This window comes from Pararge aegeria, chromosome 26 (assembly GCF_905163445.1).
Source record: "Pararge aegeria chromosome 26, ilParAegt1.1, whole genome shotgun sequence".
In the NCBI taxonomy this organism is placed as follows: domain Eukaryota; kingdom Metazoa; phylum Arthropoda; class Insecta; order Lepidoptera; family Nymphalidae; genus Pararge; species Pararge aegeria.
This window is the reverse complement of record NC_053205.1, coordinates 6,404,344-6,419,946: the sequence shown is the minus strand read 5'-3', so window position 1 is coordinate 6,419,946 and position 15,603 is coordinate 6,404,344. Positions and strand designations below refer to the sequence as shown.

Sequence of the window (15,603 nt, the reverse complement as noted above, 5' to 3'; positions counted from 1 at the left end):
ACATTGAAAACAAATTGATAATACTTTAAAATTAGAGTAGGATTACGTAATTTTTTTTATCGTTGAAATTTCATATTTTGATGTTTTACCCCAATGGACCCTTGGAAATATGATGTAACTTTTGTATTTTTTTTTTGAAAATCAAACTTTATAGACTATGTACTGTAAAAAACAAATCTAAAAGTAGCGAGATTTTTATACCCGCTTTATACTTCTTGGAAGCGGCCGCTCCGCTCTCATCTCCCATAAAATAGAAAATTCTAGATTGTTAACTGTAAAATGATGTTGAAAAAGAGCAATCTGATGAGTTTCTTGCCGGCCCTTCTCGGTAGAATCTGCCTTCCGTACCGCGGGTAGAGTTACTATAGACAGATTGTCTTGACGTTCCAAAAGTGCTGAAATAAATGAATTTTGAATTTCGATTTTTTTATTATTGCAAGACGACGAATCGCTGCGTGTATGGCGGATATAACCTTTTACAGATTTCACGGTAGTCGGATACGATATCTGAACAGGAATGTTGTAATACCAGCTAAGTGCGTATTCAGTTCGTATACTAAGGGTTCTTTATCACGATGCAATATGTTTGACAAGCAATTTAGCTCATAAAGCCCACCGCAAACCAGAGATGATAATTGTGCCATGTTAAGCAACCGCAAGTCGAAGTGTAATTTATGTAAACAAACCAAAAATCACGATTTGTCAGACTCTTAATGATCAAAACTTGTAATTTTATCACCATTTCCAAGTTAAAAATTAAAACTTTAGTTTCACACCGTTTTCTGAAAGATGACTTAACCACCCAGTATGTATTTTTTTTAAAGCTATTTGTCGTACGTACGTGGTTTGCATGGTATAACTGGTTGAATTGATGACTAGTAAAGGTAAAATGCTCTACCCTGTCTCCGGTGGGCGCTGGTCTTTTCTGATACCGATGTTGATCAATGATCTTCTTCTTCTTTTGCTTTTTTGGCTTTTAGGTGTGCCAAATCAGCACGTTGTAATTGATCAAGGATTATAAAAGTCGCATGTCTCCATAGAGGATACAAAAACTATTCGAAAAGACTAACCGAAATAGATCAGTGAGTATACAAACACTACGAAAGACATATCAAAGATAATATAATCACTACGTGGCTTATATTTAGTATACTACGAGCTTGACCTCTTTAATCTTTTTTATTATTTTTTTTATTTTCTAACGTTGCTGTTTCTGACGCTTTTAAAATTTATTAACTGTTGCCTTGCGTTCTACATTCGCTTGGTTCGCATTTATTTTGGTTAGTAAAAGTCCGTGGAAACCGTTTGTCATACTTGGACTAACTCTATGCCAAAAAAAAAAGACTTTTAGTTGCATATCTAGGGCGGAAATGAAGGAAGGACAAATAATAAAAAATACACTTTCACATTTATAACATTAGTACCTCTATAAACATTAGTAAGGTTTTGGCATAGACAATTTACTGGATATAGACTTATTTATGTAATTTATCCTGTGAAATTAATCATATGATCACCATAGACAATTGTCATTTTCTTTTTCACATGACCCGATGTTTGATTGACATCGCCCATTTCGTCTTTTTATAACAATTTTGGGCTTAAAACTAAGTCTTATTTAGCTAAATTAAATAGTCAACCATAACGTCCACTAGTGATAGTCTTAAAGATGGCTTTTTGCCGTTTAGTGTTAGCTTTTTTAGTGATTTCTATTGCATCTACATACGGTAAGATTCAGGTACCTGTGTACTTATGGGGCGATACGGGCATTTCACGTAACTCAAACCCTTTATGCAGCATCTCTGAATTGGAATTCGATACGATTCTGCAGCAGAAATTGGAAAAAGTCCCGTTCACAGTAGTTTTCTTCGACGAAACATTGTCAGTGGAAGACTTCTCGCTTAAAGACTCTGATGGGGAAACTGTATTTCCTTATTTACATGCTAATATCAATGATGCTACATACTTACCAGCTGTAGAAGATCCTTCGACCGTCCTTAACCGTTTGGCTGATAGCAAAAAAGTAAATCGCGTTAAACTCAATGATGGCGGATTATCAGCAGAGATCAACCCTGAAGGTGTCGAATTATTGTTTATAACGCTAGAAGATGTACAAGAAGGTGAATCCAGGATTGAATTACTCCGCCGCCATAACAATTTCATGGAGGAGGTCATGAGTAAACTTCGTGAGCAGGAGGATAAAGTTGTTGCTATCTACACAGCTCAGAATCCATCTTGGACTGTTTCTGAATCACACAGGAGAATCCGTCGTGATGCTGAAAACGCAGACTTACATAATGTAACATTAGACGGTCTTAAGCTCTACGTTAACAAAGTCGTTATGACTGTAGATACTACAGTGAGTAATTTAACAACGATAGATAGTTCCAGTTCTCAGATAAACGAGAAGCAGAATATGTCAACGACTTTAACCTCCGGTGATAGCAGTCTCACATTGAACTTCCTGTCGAAAGCTGGTTATTGGTTTTTTAGTGAGTATTTTTTTTTCCGCACCTTTAGATTAACTGTATGTAATTATGTAACAATATCCCTGCATGCGAATGAACGAATGAGTAAATGAATCAATACACTTAATTGTATACCACAGAAAAAAAATATAACAGAAAACAAGAATACATTGAGCATGATAAAGGTTACAATTTGTGTTGCCTTATTGCTACATAGCATTCTCTTCCAAGCAACCAAAAGTGTGAAAGAACAGCTATGTAACAAAGGTATTTTTCCACTGTAAAGTATCCTATGTCCACTTACAGGGCAAGCAATACATTTGCAAAATTTTATTTGCAGAAATCCATAATATATTATGAAAATTAAGCTTAATTTTCTATACTCCGCGGACAGCAGGAGAATCTGTATGTGATTATAATTTCTTCAATCTGTATACTCCACACCGAAATAGACCCGCAGCAATATACCCTCTACACACGTTACCTCATCATACACAGGAGCATCCTCAGGAGATGATGACTTTACAATGAATAATTGTTAAGAAGTCAACATTATAAAGTTTATATCTCCTGAGAATGCTCCGGTTTCGCTTAATTTTTATAAGTTCTCCTCAATGTTCTTGAAGGCATGTGAATTCTACCAATCCACACTTTGCCAGTGTGGCAGAAAACAGTCTAAACCTTTCTGAGACAAAACCTTTTCTTGTATTAGGCTATAAATCGGTTCAAGATGATGGCAAAATAATTCCATATATTTTTTAATTTCCAGGCTCAGTGACATATAGACAGGCAGGTAATGAAGTGATCCTCCTACCAGAGTCTGAAGTGTTTGCACCTCTTGGCTTTGCCTATCGCTGCGGACAGAATGTCACATTCAGCAACCGCATAAACCAGACATTGGTTGCGACATTCCAAGATTTGAAGGTAAGTGAAGTTTTTAGCAATTGATAGACCAAGCTGAAGGCCCACCTGAAGATAAGTTGTAATCATCCCTACTCCCTACTAATATTATAAATGTGAATGTAAGTTTGTTTGTTACGCTTTCTCACAAAAACTACTTAACCAATCCTCATGAAACTTTGTACACATATTCTTGGAAGTGTTAGAAGTAATATAGGATACTTTTTATCCCGACATTAAGCTTGGTTCCTTTGGGAGAGGGGATGAAAGTGTTTGACGATTTTACACGATAACTCCGTCAAATGATAACCAATTTAAATAATTACTTTTGTACTTTAGAGGTTATAATGTCTGTTTAATTGTGAATTGTATTTTTTTTTTTTCTGTTTAAACAAATTTTTTTTATTATTATATAAGAATACACAACTTAAAAATTTCAGTAGAATTACAACTAAATTGAATGCCACATGTCTTTCGAAAAACAAACGCAGACGAAGTCGCGGGCAACAGCTAGTAATCTATAAAATGAGCTAGACACATCATATGCAAGTACATCCTAACAAAGTGCCACCTTGTGACCATCAACCTAGAGCATTGGACATAGGTGTTAAGCCTTATTTGTCTGTAATTACACCAGCACACGTCCCCTTCAGACCAGAACACACGCTGCTTTGCGCCAGAAATAATCTTTTTTTTTTATTTTTTTATTTATTTCACGGCCATGGATTCAAGTCCTTTAAGGCCTTTCAAAAGAAATAAGCTTTGTGTTAGTACTTCCCCGAGAAGCTCTGTCACTAAAAAACTCTACTACTATCAACTATTATTAATTTACATAGCAAGACACCCATTACCTATGTGTAATTGTAAAAGAATCAAATTGTTCATTGACTACTGAACTAGTATAAACTGTGTTTCAGTAGTCGGCCTTCATCAATTATACAGGAAAAATTACACAACGAGCAAATAGTGAGAGATTTTAACAAAAGGACATTCAGAATAAAATTTATTATTATAGCATGCAAGTATGTACATGTGCTGCTATGTATATGTAGATATGTATAAGGGGTGTGTAGTATAGTATGTATACATGTTTGACATTTAAAGTATAATTTATAATTGTAACATGCAAGTATATTTATAGTGATGTTATGTATATGCATGAATGAGGGGTGTGGTATTAAATGTATGCAAGAGAGTGAGTCAATATGTGCAAAACTTTATAGATAAATTGCTTTTAGACGGCCGATTGGCGCAGTTTGCAGCGACCCTGCTTTCAGAGTCCAAGGCCGTGGGTTCGATTCCCACTACTGGAAAATGTTTGTGTGATTAGCATGAATGGTTTTCAGTGTCTAGGTGTTTATATGTGTATTCTAAGTATTTATGTATATTATTTATAAAAAATATTCATCACTCATCTTAGCACCTATAACACAAGCTATGCTTAAATTGGGGCTAGATGGCGATGTGTGTATTGTCCTATAGTCGTAAAAATGTAATAGGCCCGTTTTGACATTTGTGCAAGACCATAGAATGTAACTTGGAACGAAACTGAAAGAAACAAAAAAATAAAAATCAATTACATGCAGTGTTTTAAAAAATACGTAAATTTTTTTGGGACGTTAAATAATACGAAAGAATATATCGCGAGTATTCTTTTTGCGCTTACTTCATAGTAGCATGCAATTTATAATTGTTGCGAAACGTTCCGAAAACAGTTACGTTCTCAGTCTTTTTTTTTTTTATACTAGAGCTGTAACCATTTTTTTACTCAAAATGGGTTCTAAATAATGAGTCTGAGTTGATGTATCTGACCAAGCGGCACATGACTGAAGCGTCCCCGCGCGCACTGCGCAGTTTTTCGTTCCTCATCTTGTAAAGTTGACTGTGCGCTCGTTTAAGTTTAATATATATTGTTTACTAATACGTTAACTATGGCTCTTCTATTTCGGACATTAATTTAAACATAGTGATTTGACTCGATTTTTGTGTTTGTATAGTACTAACTCTGTTTAAACATGTTGAAAAGTGGACGTATAATCAATAGCCAGTCACGCGTATTGGTTGTGAAGTTAAAGGAATACTTTGAACGAACGAACACTTTACAATACATAATAATATCAATCCAGTACTGATACAAACTTGAATTGATTTATCGTGAGTATCGAGTACAGAGTCTTATGGTTCCATAACTAGTTACGTCGCGATGACAAATGTCAAAACGGGTCTATTACATTTTTACGACTATAGTATATTTATTTAGTATTTATTTATTTATGCTTTAAGAAGTTCCTCAGTTCGGTCATACAACATTTGTAATGTATAATTTATTTCACTGTTACATTAATAATACTGTAGTAGACACTATAACAATTTTAAAGCATTTTTGTTGTACTTAAATAAAAACTGTCTTAGGCTCCAGTGCTTTGCAAGAATAATTAGTGTGGACTTGTATGGGGTACTGTAATGCGTTTTTCTTTTTATAGTTATAAGACAGACAGATTGACAGACAAAGCTGATTGCTAGTTGTAACTTTCACCTATAAACAGAGCTAGACTTAACACTGTATGCAAGGAAAACATTTTTTTTTTTTTTAATGTTCATCCTTCAAAGTGCTACCTTGCGTTATCAACTTGAAGTATTGAGGCTTAACACCTGTGCCTCTAATTACACAGAACATAGCAATGCTGCTTTTGCGATGAGCTCTGTCACAAAATCTCCTACTACAATGTGCTATAGGTACATCTTCCCCCCTTATTTATAAATGCGGCGTGACTATAGAATAGTTACGCAGTGTCTTGTTTATCTAAGAAGAACTTGTAACTGAACTTGTGGTGTAGGTACTTATAGAGGAAATAAATAAATTAATAAATATACTACGACAATACACACATCGGCATCTAACCCCAAAGTAAGCGTAGCTTGTGTTATGGATGCTAAGATGACTGATTTAAATTGTTTTTATAAATATCTTAATATATATAAATCTCTTGTCACGATGTTTGTCCGCGATGGACTCCTAAACTGCTTAACCGATTTTAAATTAAATTGGCACACCGTGAGCAGTCTGCTCCAACTTAAGAGATAGGATAGTTTAGATTTTTAATTATAGTCGCAATTTTATTTTATTGCAAATTATTTTTCTATAATTAATTGACAGTCACATGTTATATACATATAATACTACTATACTAATTTAAGGCTTAGCGATACTGAATGCTTTAAAAACAAAAACAAACGCAGACGAAGTCGCGGGCAACAGCTAGTACATATATATAAATAATATACATAAATAATTATAATATACATATAATATAAAAATAATGTGGTATGTGTGTTGGAAAAATCAAATTAATTCAAGGTTTATGGATGACTTATATTTAGGCTTGCAGCAGGAAGCAGAATAAAAAGGTGTTAAGACTAATATAAATTTATTAGTCTTAGAGTTACATTATTAATTATTATAATACTAGCTGTTGCCCGCGACTTCGTCTGCGTTTGTTTTTGTTTTTGACGTGACAACCTCTTATAATTCGATGGAGCCGGCTGCACGCACGAATAAACATGACGCATGCGGCGTTACCTCGCTCTGAGGCGTTCCATTCAAGGCTTGAAGTGCAAGCGAGAGCGCGGAACGAGCGACAAAGAGGCACAGTCGGCCTCCGCGTTCGACATCTGTCTCTCTCCTACTTGAGTGAGCGATGCGTCCGCGTGGACAGCTTCTATACAATAATACATTTACATGTTTTCGGCAAGGATGAAGTGCAGTGAAATGTGAATGTGGTCTCAATTGTTTATAGCAACGATAATATCTATCAAACAAATAAAATTAAAATTTTCTTTTGAAAAATGCAACCATTCCATCAGTATTTTCTTACGACGTTGTCACGTTCAACTATCGTCAGTACGTCGACTTTACAGACAACCAATTTTTTGAGATACATGGACATTATATTTAGGTGTATTTGTACTGAAGTTTTTAAATTGTGTATTCTTTTAAAAAAAAAAAATTCTCTTCGCATAAACAATATCTGAAAAGAACTGTCTGACCAGTCTCAGCTGCTCCTATCACTTACAAAAAATAGTAATCGTTATAGGACGAATCGAAATCGCATTGTTAGTTGATTTATATGCTAAAGGTTAACGAAGAACATTTCTATCATTTTTTATATAGTCCTTGTGTAAAATCGTCATACTTTTTCATCACCTCTCCCAAAGGAACGCAGCATAATTACGGTATAAAAAGTATCCTATATTACTTCTGTTACCTCCAAGAATATGTTTCCAAAGTTTCATGATGATCGGTTCAGTAGTTTTTGCGTGAAAGCGTAACAAACAAACTTACATTTACTTTTATAATATTAGCAGGGATTAAAACTAAACTCATTAACTATGCTGGGCCGATTTGTGGCACGAGCTTCCTAGCCTAGGTCTTAGAATTAATTTCCATAGGAAGCGTGGTAAAAAAGGAATCGAATCACAATTCAAAGCTAGCGTCCGGTATTCGCTTCGCCGACGTAACTTGAACATGATGCGATACGGCCGCTTCTTGGTTAGCAGGCATTAGGCATACTATGGCTAACGCGCGGGTATGCCTACGTAACAGATGGTGTAGTGCCAAAATTACATCTATATATACATAAAAGAGAAAGTGTGTGGGTATGTTCCGTATAGGCTCCGAAACGGCTGGACCGATTTCAATGAAACTTTCAGGGAATCTTCGGATTGACCTGGCGAGTAATTCTGTAAGGTTTGGTGACGATCGGAGCACTCCTATTTTTGAACTGTCAAACTGTCAAATACAGCTTTTATTTACTATGATGATATTCTATTGTTGGGTGTACATGGGTGTCAGTGGCGTGCATAGGGTTTTCGGTCAGGGTATGCATAAAAAAAAATAGGTACTGAACATGCTATTTTTATGTTACTGTATAATTTTATTTGTGAGTAGGTACCTAACCTAACATTGTTTGTGATACCCGTGTAGATCTTCTCATCATCTCCTATTTCCAGTAGGTATAGTAAGCTCTGAGACGACCGACTAGCGAGTTTTTTAAATTGTCTGCCATTGCGGCAATTACATTAAATAATGTTTTTTAGTGTAAACAATAAACAAACATAGGTATTATTATAAATAAATAATGAAACAAAACATTGATCACTGCTATTCGCCTGTTTCTGTAAGTCAGTCAGAGCTCTTTTTACGTGCCGCTCCTTGTAGGTGCATTCCTTCCTTTACGAATAATCTCAATTAAACGTTAGTTAAGAATTAGCTCTAAACTTACCTACATTTTCCAAGCACACTGAACCATCAGATCACACGCCGAATATAAGAACTTTCTTACACTAAGAATATTCCTCACAATCATTTACAAACAGTACACTGTCACAAAGGTTAATGTTAACAATAATAATTGTAACTATTTACAAACAACCGTACAGCAAACGAAAAAAACAGTAATTAATTCTAATTCGGTGAATATAAGTTGTTATGACAGAAGGTAAAAGGTAAACAATAATGGCGCTGAGCGATCGCCAGCGATAATGAGAATATCATAGTCAAAATATGTCCGTAATATTTTCTTAGTACACAAATGCTATTAAAAGTTGTCATTTGAAGAATATTACTTCATCAGTTACCAATGGCACCTGGTATACGTTAATAATTTATTTAACATAATTCGGCAACTTTTAATTTGGTTATTTTAATATACTTTTTGAACAAATTAGGTACTTATAAATTTCTAAAGACCTTGAATTAATAAAATTCATTAATAAATTATTTAACTACAAAAAAGAATTATTGCCGTTTAAAACAATAACAAACAAAGCAAATTACTTGTGCTTATAAAAAAACAAAGCATACATTTGGATTTCAAATTTCCGTAAGCAGTGCTTTTAAGATTTGCACACAAGCGAAACCCCTATACTGGAAACCTGGAAAACTCGCACACATAGAAAGAGCCAAATATTGTGTAAGCACGCACGCGATTATATCACTACACACCAGAACTTCCATGTGTGCTGGTGCACACAAGTAACGACAGATGCATTCAATCGCCGTGCTTCTATGGAGACCGCGGCGGCGCGGCGCATTAATTCGAGCGACGAATAAACGATTTGCCCGGCAATGGATACTTAATCGTGAAAACCCCAGCTAATTTTATGAGATTTAAATTATATTTAAAGCGTTACTTTTTATTTAGGGATACTGTTTACAACTCAAAATTAAAATATAGTCGAAATATTATGCAGTTTGTCTATTTTAGTTCTAAACCATGACACGGGACTTGTCCATTGATTTACATAGAAGTCCGGCCGGTTTTAACTAGATGGCGCTTTTATAGTTTTCTATAAATTGTTTAATTTTTTTTCAATCTTTAAATTTTAAGTCGTCCTTATGGTCTGAGAGGCCCTGAGGTCAGGGTATGCACTGCTTATTTGCATCTATGAGATGCACGCCACTGATGGGTGTAGATAATGATCTGCACGCGCTCGAGAAGAGAATAGAAGAGAATGAATGCGGAGAGAAATAAATGATTTAATATATTATGAGACTTAAATTAAAAATTTAATGATGTAAGTTTATTGTTTAAATAAAATAAAGCAAAATCTAGCCCGGCGAAGCGGGCTAGGTACGCTAGTTTAGTATAAAAGTCAATTGACAAAAGAAGCAAAAGCTGCAGAACCTACATTGTGGCACAATTAGGTATCAAACTACTGAAACCCTAGTCCAAAACGTCGACCCTAGCCGAGGCCCCATCTTGTCGACGTCCCCCCTTCCCCCCATGGCGTCGAGGACTTGAGCTCTTCTCATTTTGGGCTTTCGCGCACGCCTCGACCCTCCAGTGCTGCTGTTATAGCCCTTAAGATGGTGATCAGCTACTGTTCTTACGAAAAATAAAACAAAAATAATGAAACGACCGCTCTTAACAATTATGAGCCATTTAACCAATCGATAACAATGTACTATAAAAGTCGATATAAACAGTCGACTAACTAGAAACGGACATAAATTAGTGATATCTGTATATCGTCTGAGAAAAGTACAGAAATCCTTTGTGGGGATGGGTATATGCTTTTATAACATTATACCGAAGGTAATATTAGATCTACCTTTACCAAAGTTTAAACCATATATTAAAACACATTTAACAAATCGGGGTTACTACACGATTGATGAATTCCTTAACGACAAGGCTGCTTGGAAGCAGGCCACTCCGCTCTCATCTCTCACAAAACAGAAAAATTCTAAACATTGTTAAACTTTAAAATGATGTTGGAAAAGAGCAATCTGCTGAGTTTCTTGCCGGCTTTTCACAGTGGAATCTGCCTTCCAAACCGGTGGTAGAATCACTACAAACAGACTGACTTGACGTTTCAAAAGTGCTTATTAATTAGGCCTACTTGAAATAAATGGATTTTTAATTTTGATAGACGGCGCCATTATATTTATTTATTTATTTATTTGGTATCTATGACCCATCAAACTAAAAAATAAACAATATAAAAAAAAAAGTTACAAATTAAAATTTCTGCGTCCAGGCAGCCCTACGTGGAGTTTAATATACAACTTGTAAATTGGAGAGTCGTATCGATTTATAAGTGCTATATTTATTTATAGTGTTATCCTTTATTTTTCAGGTGCAACCATATTTCATGGACACCAGCAACGTAACACTAATTTACGGTGACTCTATCAACTGCGTCGGTTTCTTCTCTGTTCCCATCTGGTCTGGACTGTTTGTGGTCTTCATATTGCTGGCCATCACCTTCTACGGTATTATGATGATGATGGACATCCGCACCATGGACAGATTCGACGATCCCAAGGGCAAAACGATCACCATCAACGCAGGGGAGTAAAACGTTTTGTGCCCAGCTCATTACTACCGAATATTACCGCCGTAATATTAAAATATTACCACCGTAATATTAAAATGTTACCGCCGTAACATTAAAATATTACTGGCGGCAGGTAATATTTTGTATTACACATACCGGCCGTAATGTTAATTATTATATTCCGGCTGTAATATGAAATATTGTATTCGGCCGTAGTGTTAAATATTAAATTCCGGCTGTAATATTATATATTAACATTTGGCCATAATATTAAGTGTTTTGTAGTGGTAAAGTTAAAGGTTATGTGTATCGGTACATTGAGGCTCATGAAATCCTAGAGTCATTAATGATAAAATTGCAATTGTATTACATAGAGTTGTGCAAAATATTATTTGTGTCAGTTGTGGAATATTTATTTTGCGTTCTTATCATTTAATATTATGGCTGCAATATTGCAATATTATTTATGGAATATTCATGTGATTACAAATAACGAGATATAATGTTGAATGCCGGTTTTTTAAACATAAATGGGCTGGTGGTTTTAAATTTTGAAAAACTTATGCACCAAATAAGCTAGCATAGACTATGTCATATATAGCTCAATATATTTGTATAAAAAAAGTTAATTAATGTTACAAAAAAACTGCTTAAATTATAATAAATAAATTTTACAAAAATAAAACTGACTTCAATATAAAAGGTTCTACTAAAAACTTCCTTATTAAAATCTAATAAAATTGTGCTTTCACACATAGGGAAGTAACCTCCTTTTATTGAAATTGGTTAAAAAAAAAACCTAATCATAAGTAACAATCCATAGATAATAGAACAAGCTTCTATAGTTTTATGTACACTGTCTATGGTACCATAAAAATAGTGCAAGAGCCTGTTTGCCGAACATTTTTGATAATTGAAATGTATTTTACTTTATTTTTTATTTATTTAAACGTTTCGACGCTGTTTGATACAACTCTGCCTTTAATCCGTTTTTTGATTATTTTTCGCTCAATTGTATTTATTAAATTATGAATAGACAATAATAATTATGAAAAATGAATGAACGCTTGAATTTAAACGCTTCAAATCCAGAAAAGAGTGCAGGTTTTGTTTTCACTTAGTTTCGGAACACTGTCATTGTCAATAGCCTTTTATGAACGGCACCGCGCAATTTTAATTTAACACAATGAGACAATAAACGTTATAGATGCCCATGATAGTCTATGGCAAATAACTTCATGTGAACGTAAAGTTTTAGATTTTTTATATAGAAACGAAAACCGACTATGTGCCTGTCAGATACGAATGTAGATTAAAATAAGTGTGATTTGTGATTAAATCTAGCCGGTATATACGCCCGGGGTGAGAGAGATATGATTCCGAATCTTTCTTACTTTAGGATACCGTATAATACTGATTGCAGATTACATCACGCGCCGCCAGTAACGTATCATCACGCGCCGCCAGTAACGTATCATGTATTAAAATCCAACAATCAATCCTTATTTCCAATTATTTGCATATAATATTTCAGTAACTTTAAAGGTAATTAAATGTATTACTAAAGTCAATTTAATTAAAGACAAGAAAAAACAAAACACCCATTTAAAACACCTCCAAATCTTAGGAACAAAACAAAAATAAATTAATAATATAATGAATGCAAAAAATAATTGTGGCGTTCTTTATGCCGCGGGCGGCGCGTGTGGCAATGTGCGAACAGCTTAAGGCAGATTGCGTTAAAAAAATAATAATGTACTGTAGTATTATAATAGGGTAGTGTGCTTCCTGAAAAATTAAGATTTTTGTAACTCTATTACATTCTCGTCGAAAAAGCACGTATTTTTTGGCCTCAAAAGGTAAAATATGATTAATATTATAAAATATTCTTTGTTTAAATAGCACTATTCTTGAAAGAAGTTCACGGGTTCTTTTGACGAGAATGTGAAAGATTCAAGAAACATTTTAATGGCCTTATATTTAAAGTCATATTAATGGTTTAGGAGCTAAATATACCTTTCAAGTTGGTACAAGTTTCCATCAGGTGAGATCTAATTCAAGCGCTGACTTGTTATTTGTAAAAAAATGGTCCCTACACTAAACACTGAACAATTAGATCACCAGCTCTTTGACTATAAATTGTGACTTTTTTATTATAAAAAAAACGATTCCAATACGTTCCGAGCTTCAGAAATATAGAAATGGCGTAGTATAAAGAAAAGTATAATCGTATTAAAGAAAATGAGTGCCCTCCAGATTAGTGCCAATCCGATATTTTCATTCCAATATTTCGAATAATAAAAAAAAAAACTGAACAATAATGACGAGTGGGAATGTTGTACTCTAAGATGTTTAAATTAACAAGTGGCCTTCTTATTTAGTTTATGCAAGCGGAGGCTCAAAAGGGCTAGATCTTGAAGCCAGTTTATAAAAAAAAACGGGAGGAGGTTACTTTTGTCTAATTTAATTTCGCTTTCGTACAAAGTATATTTGGTGGCAGAAATAGGACTACAATGTCTTGGGTTTTTCAGTCTTTACCCAAACTATTAAAAGACTTTATCCAGACCTCTAAAATAAATAAAAAAAACAAGACTTGATTTGTTTTGAAAATGGAACATCGAAACTACGTTTTCTTAAAAATAACATTTCTTGTGGAACAATATTTTTTAAATCTGGCTTTACCAGCTTAACCTGCTCTTTTGAGCGAAATTCATAAAATAGAATTAATATATTTCTGAAAAACCCATTTGAATTAAATGCGTATGTTATTGTTATAATATAATAATATTTCAATAATCAATAATTACAGTTACAGGGAGTTAATCCTACTATATAGTTACCAACTACCATATTGGCTTGGCTAATACATTTTTAAATATTTCTGGTAACTGAGAATATGCTGCTAATTTTATTTAAAAGGTTTCGCTCGTTAAATATATAATTTTGAAAAAAGAACTGCCATTAAAATTTATTTTGAAAAAAATCGCCATTTTGTATTTTCAGAACTCCGCTAGTGTAAACTTTAGAATATAAGCGAAAAATATTACAGAAATCATATTATTATTTGTAAATTGAACCAATTGTAAATATTATTTTGAATGTCGATCATTGTACAACATATTTATTTTTACTTATTTTTCTTTGTTGTTTTGATGAAGTATTATCTACTATTAAATTTGTGAGAGCTATAATTTCATTTTGTTTTCATTTTTCCGTGTACATTTAAGTTCCACTATAAATATTTGATAGGTATTTTCCTACCTACTGTTAAAATGTTAAGGAAATAAATGCTTATTACGTATGTTGCAAATTTGTTTTTATTACTGATATTATTTCAATATTTTTATATAGCTTTATTGAAAGCCGCTTAGAATTCAATTCAGGTTTGTTAGGTACTGAGATTATTTTACAGAATCATCAAATAAAATTCTTAGCACGACTCGGGAATCGAATTCGAAATTCTAGGCCAACGAGGCTGAATAGTTTTTATTTTATTTATCAGAAGAAATGCCTAAGAAAAAACAAGAAAAGATTGTAGACAAGAAAACGTTCTATATGAAATATTTGCTGTGATAAAAACCGACTATTTGAAACAAAAAAATATAAGGTTTCTTTAAATTAAAGTTTGGCGGTCAACAATCCAAAAGCTTTGTTTATATCTAGGTAACTCAGTCCGGTCCATTCACTTAATATCGTCCAACTATTTGCGTCTCAGACGTCCTGGAGGTATCTTCTCAACAATTTTACCTTCTAGTACAAGTCTTGGGCAGTAAAGGTCTCCTCTTTGTAGGTGTCCATAGAAACATCAGTTCTAGGTTTTCCCCACTAGTTTAAGTAAATACTTTTTTATGAAATGTGAAACTGTGCCACCTGTTTTGAGCATTTTCCGGTATAAATAAATAATAATAATTAATAAATAAATATACTACGACAATACACACATAGCCATCTAGCCAAAGAAAGCGTAGTTTGTGTTATGGGTACTAAGATGATTCATGAATATTTTTATGAATTATATACATGAATACTTATAATATACAGATAAACACCCAGACACTGAAAAACACATGTGTTTATCACACAAACTTTCCAGTTGTGGGAATCGAACCCACGGCCTTGGACTCAGAAAACAGGGTCGCTGCCCACTGCGCCAGTCAGCCGTCAAATATACCCATATTTCGAATGCTGGAAGTCGAAATAAAATAAAATATTGTAATATATTACATTTGCTGACTTCGTCTGGTGGGAGGCTGCGGTCGTGGCTAGTTACCGTACCGACAAAGACGTGCCGCCAAGCGATATGCCGTTCCGGTACGATGTCGCGTAGGAACCGATTGATGTGCGAGCTTTATATAACTTCTATAACCCTATCAGGTCGGCTGCCATTTTAGAC

General features: G+C 34.1%; 1 protein-coding gene across 1 annotated transcript; it reads left to right on the top strand.

Annotated features, from left to right (window-relative positions):
* The first annotated feature begins 1,540 nt into the window (after positions 1-1,540).
* Positions 1,541-12,658, top strand: LOC120635136 (V-type proton ATPase subunit S1). Its single transcript, XM_039906068.1, has 3 exons — positions 1,541-2,492; positions 3,238-3,392; positions 11,010-12,658. Exons 1-3 carry the CDS (start codon positions 1,670-1,672, stop codon positions 11,229-11,231), a joined length of 1,200 nt encoding a protein of 399 aa, XP_039762002.1. The 5' UTR covers positions 1,541-1,669; the 3' UTR covers positions 11,232-12,658.
* The last annotated feature ends 2,945 nt before the right edge of the window (positions 12,659-15,603 follow it).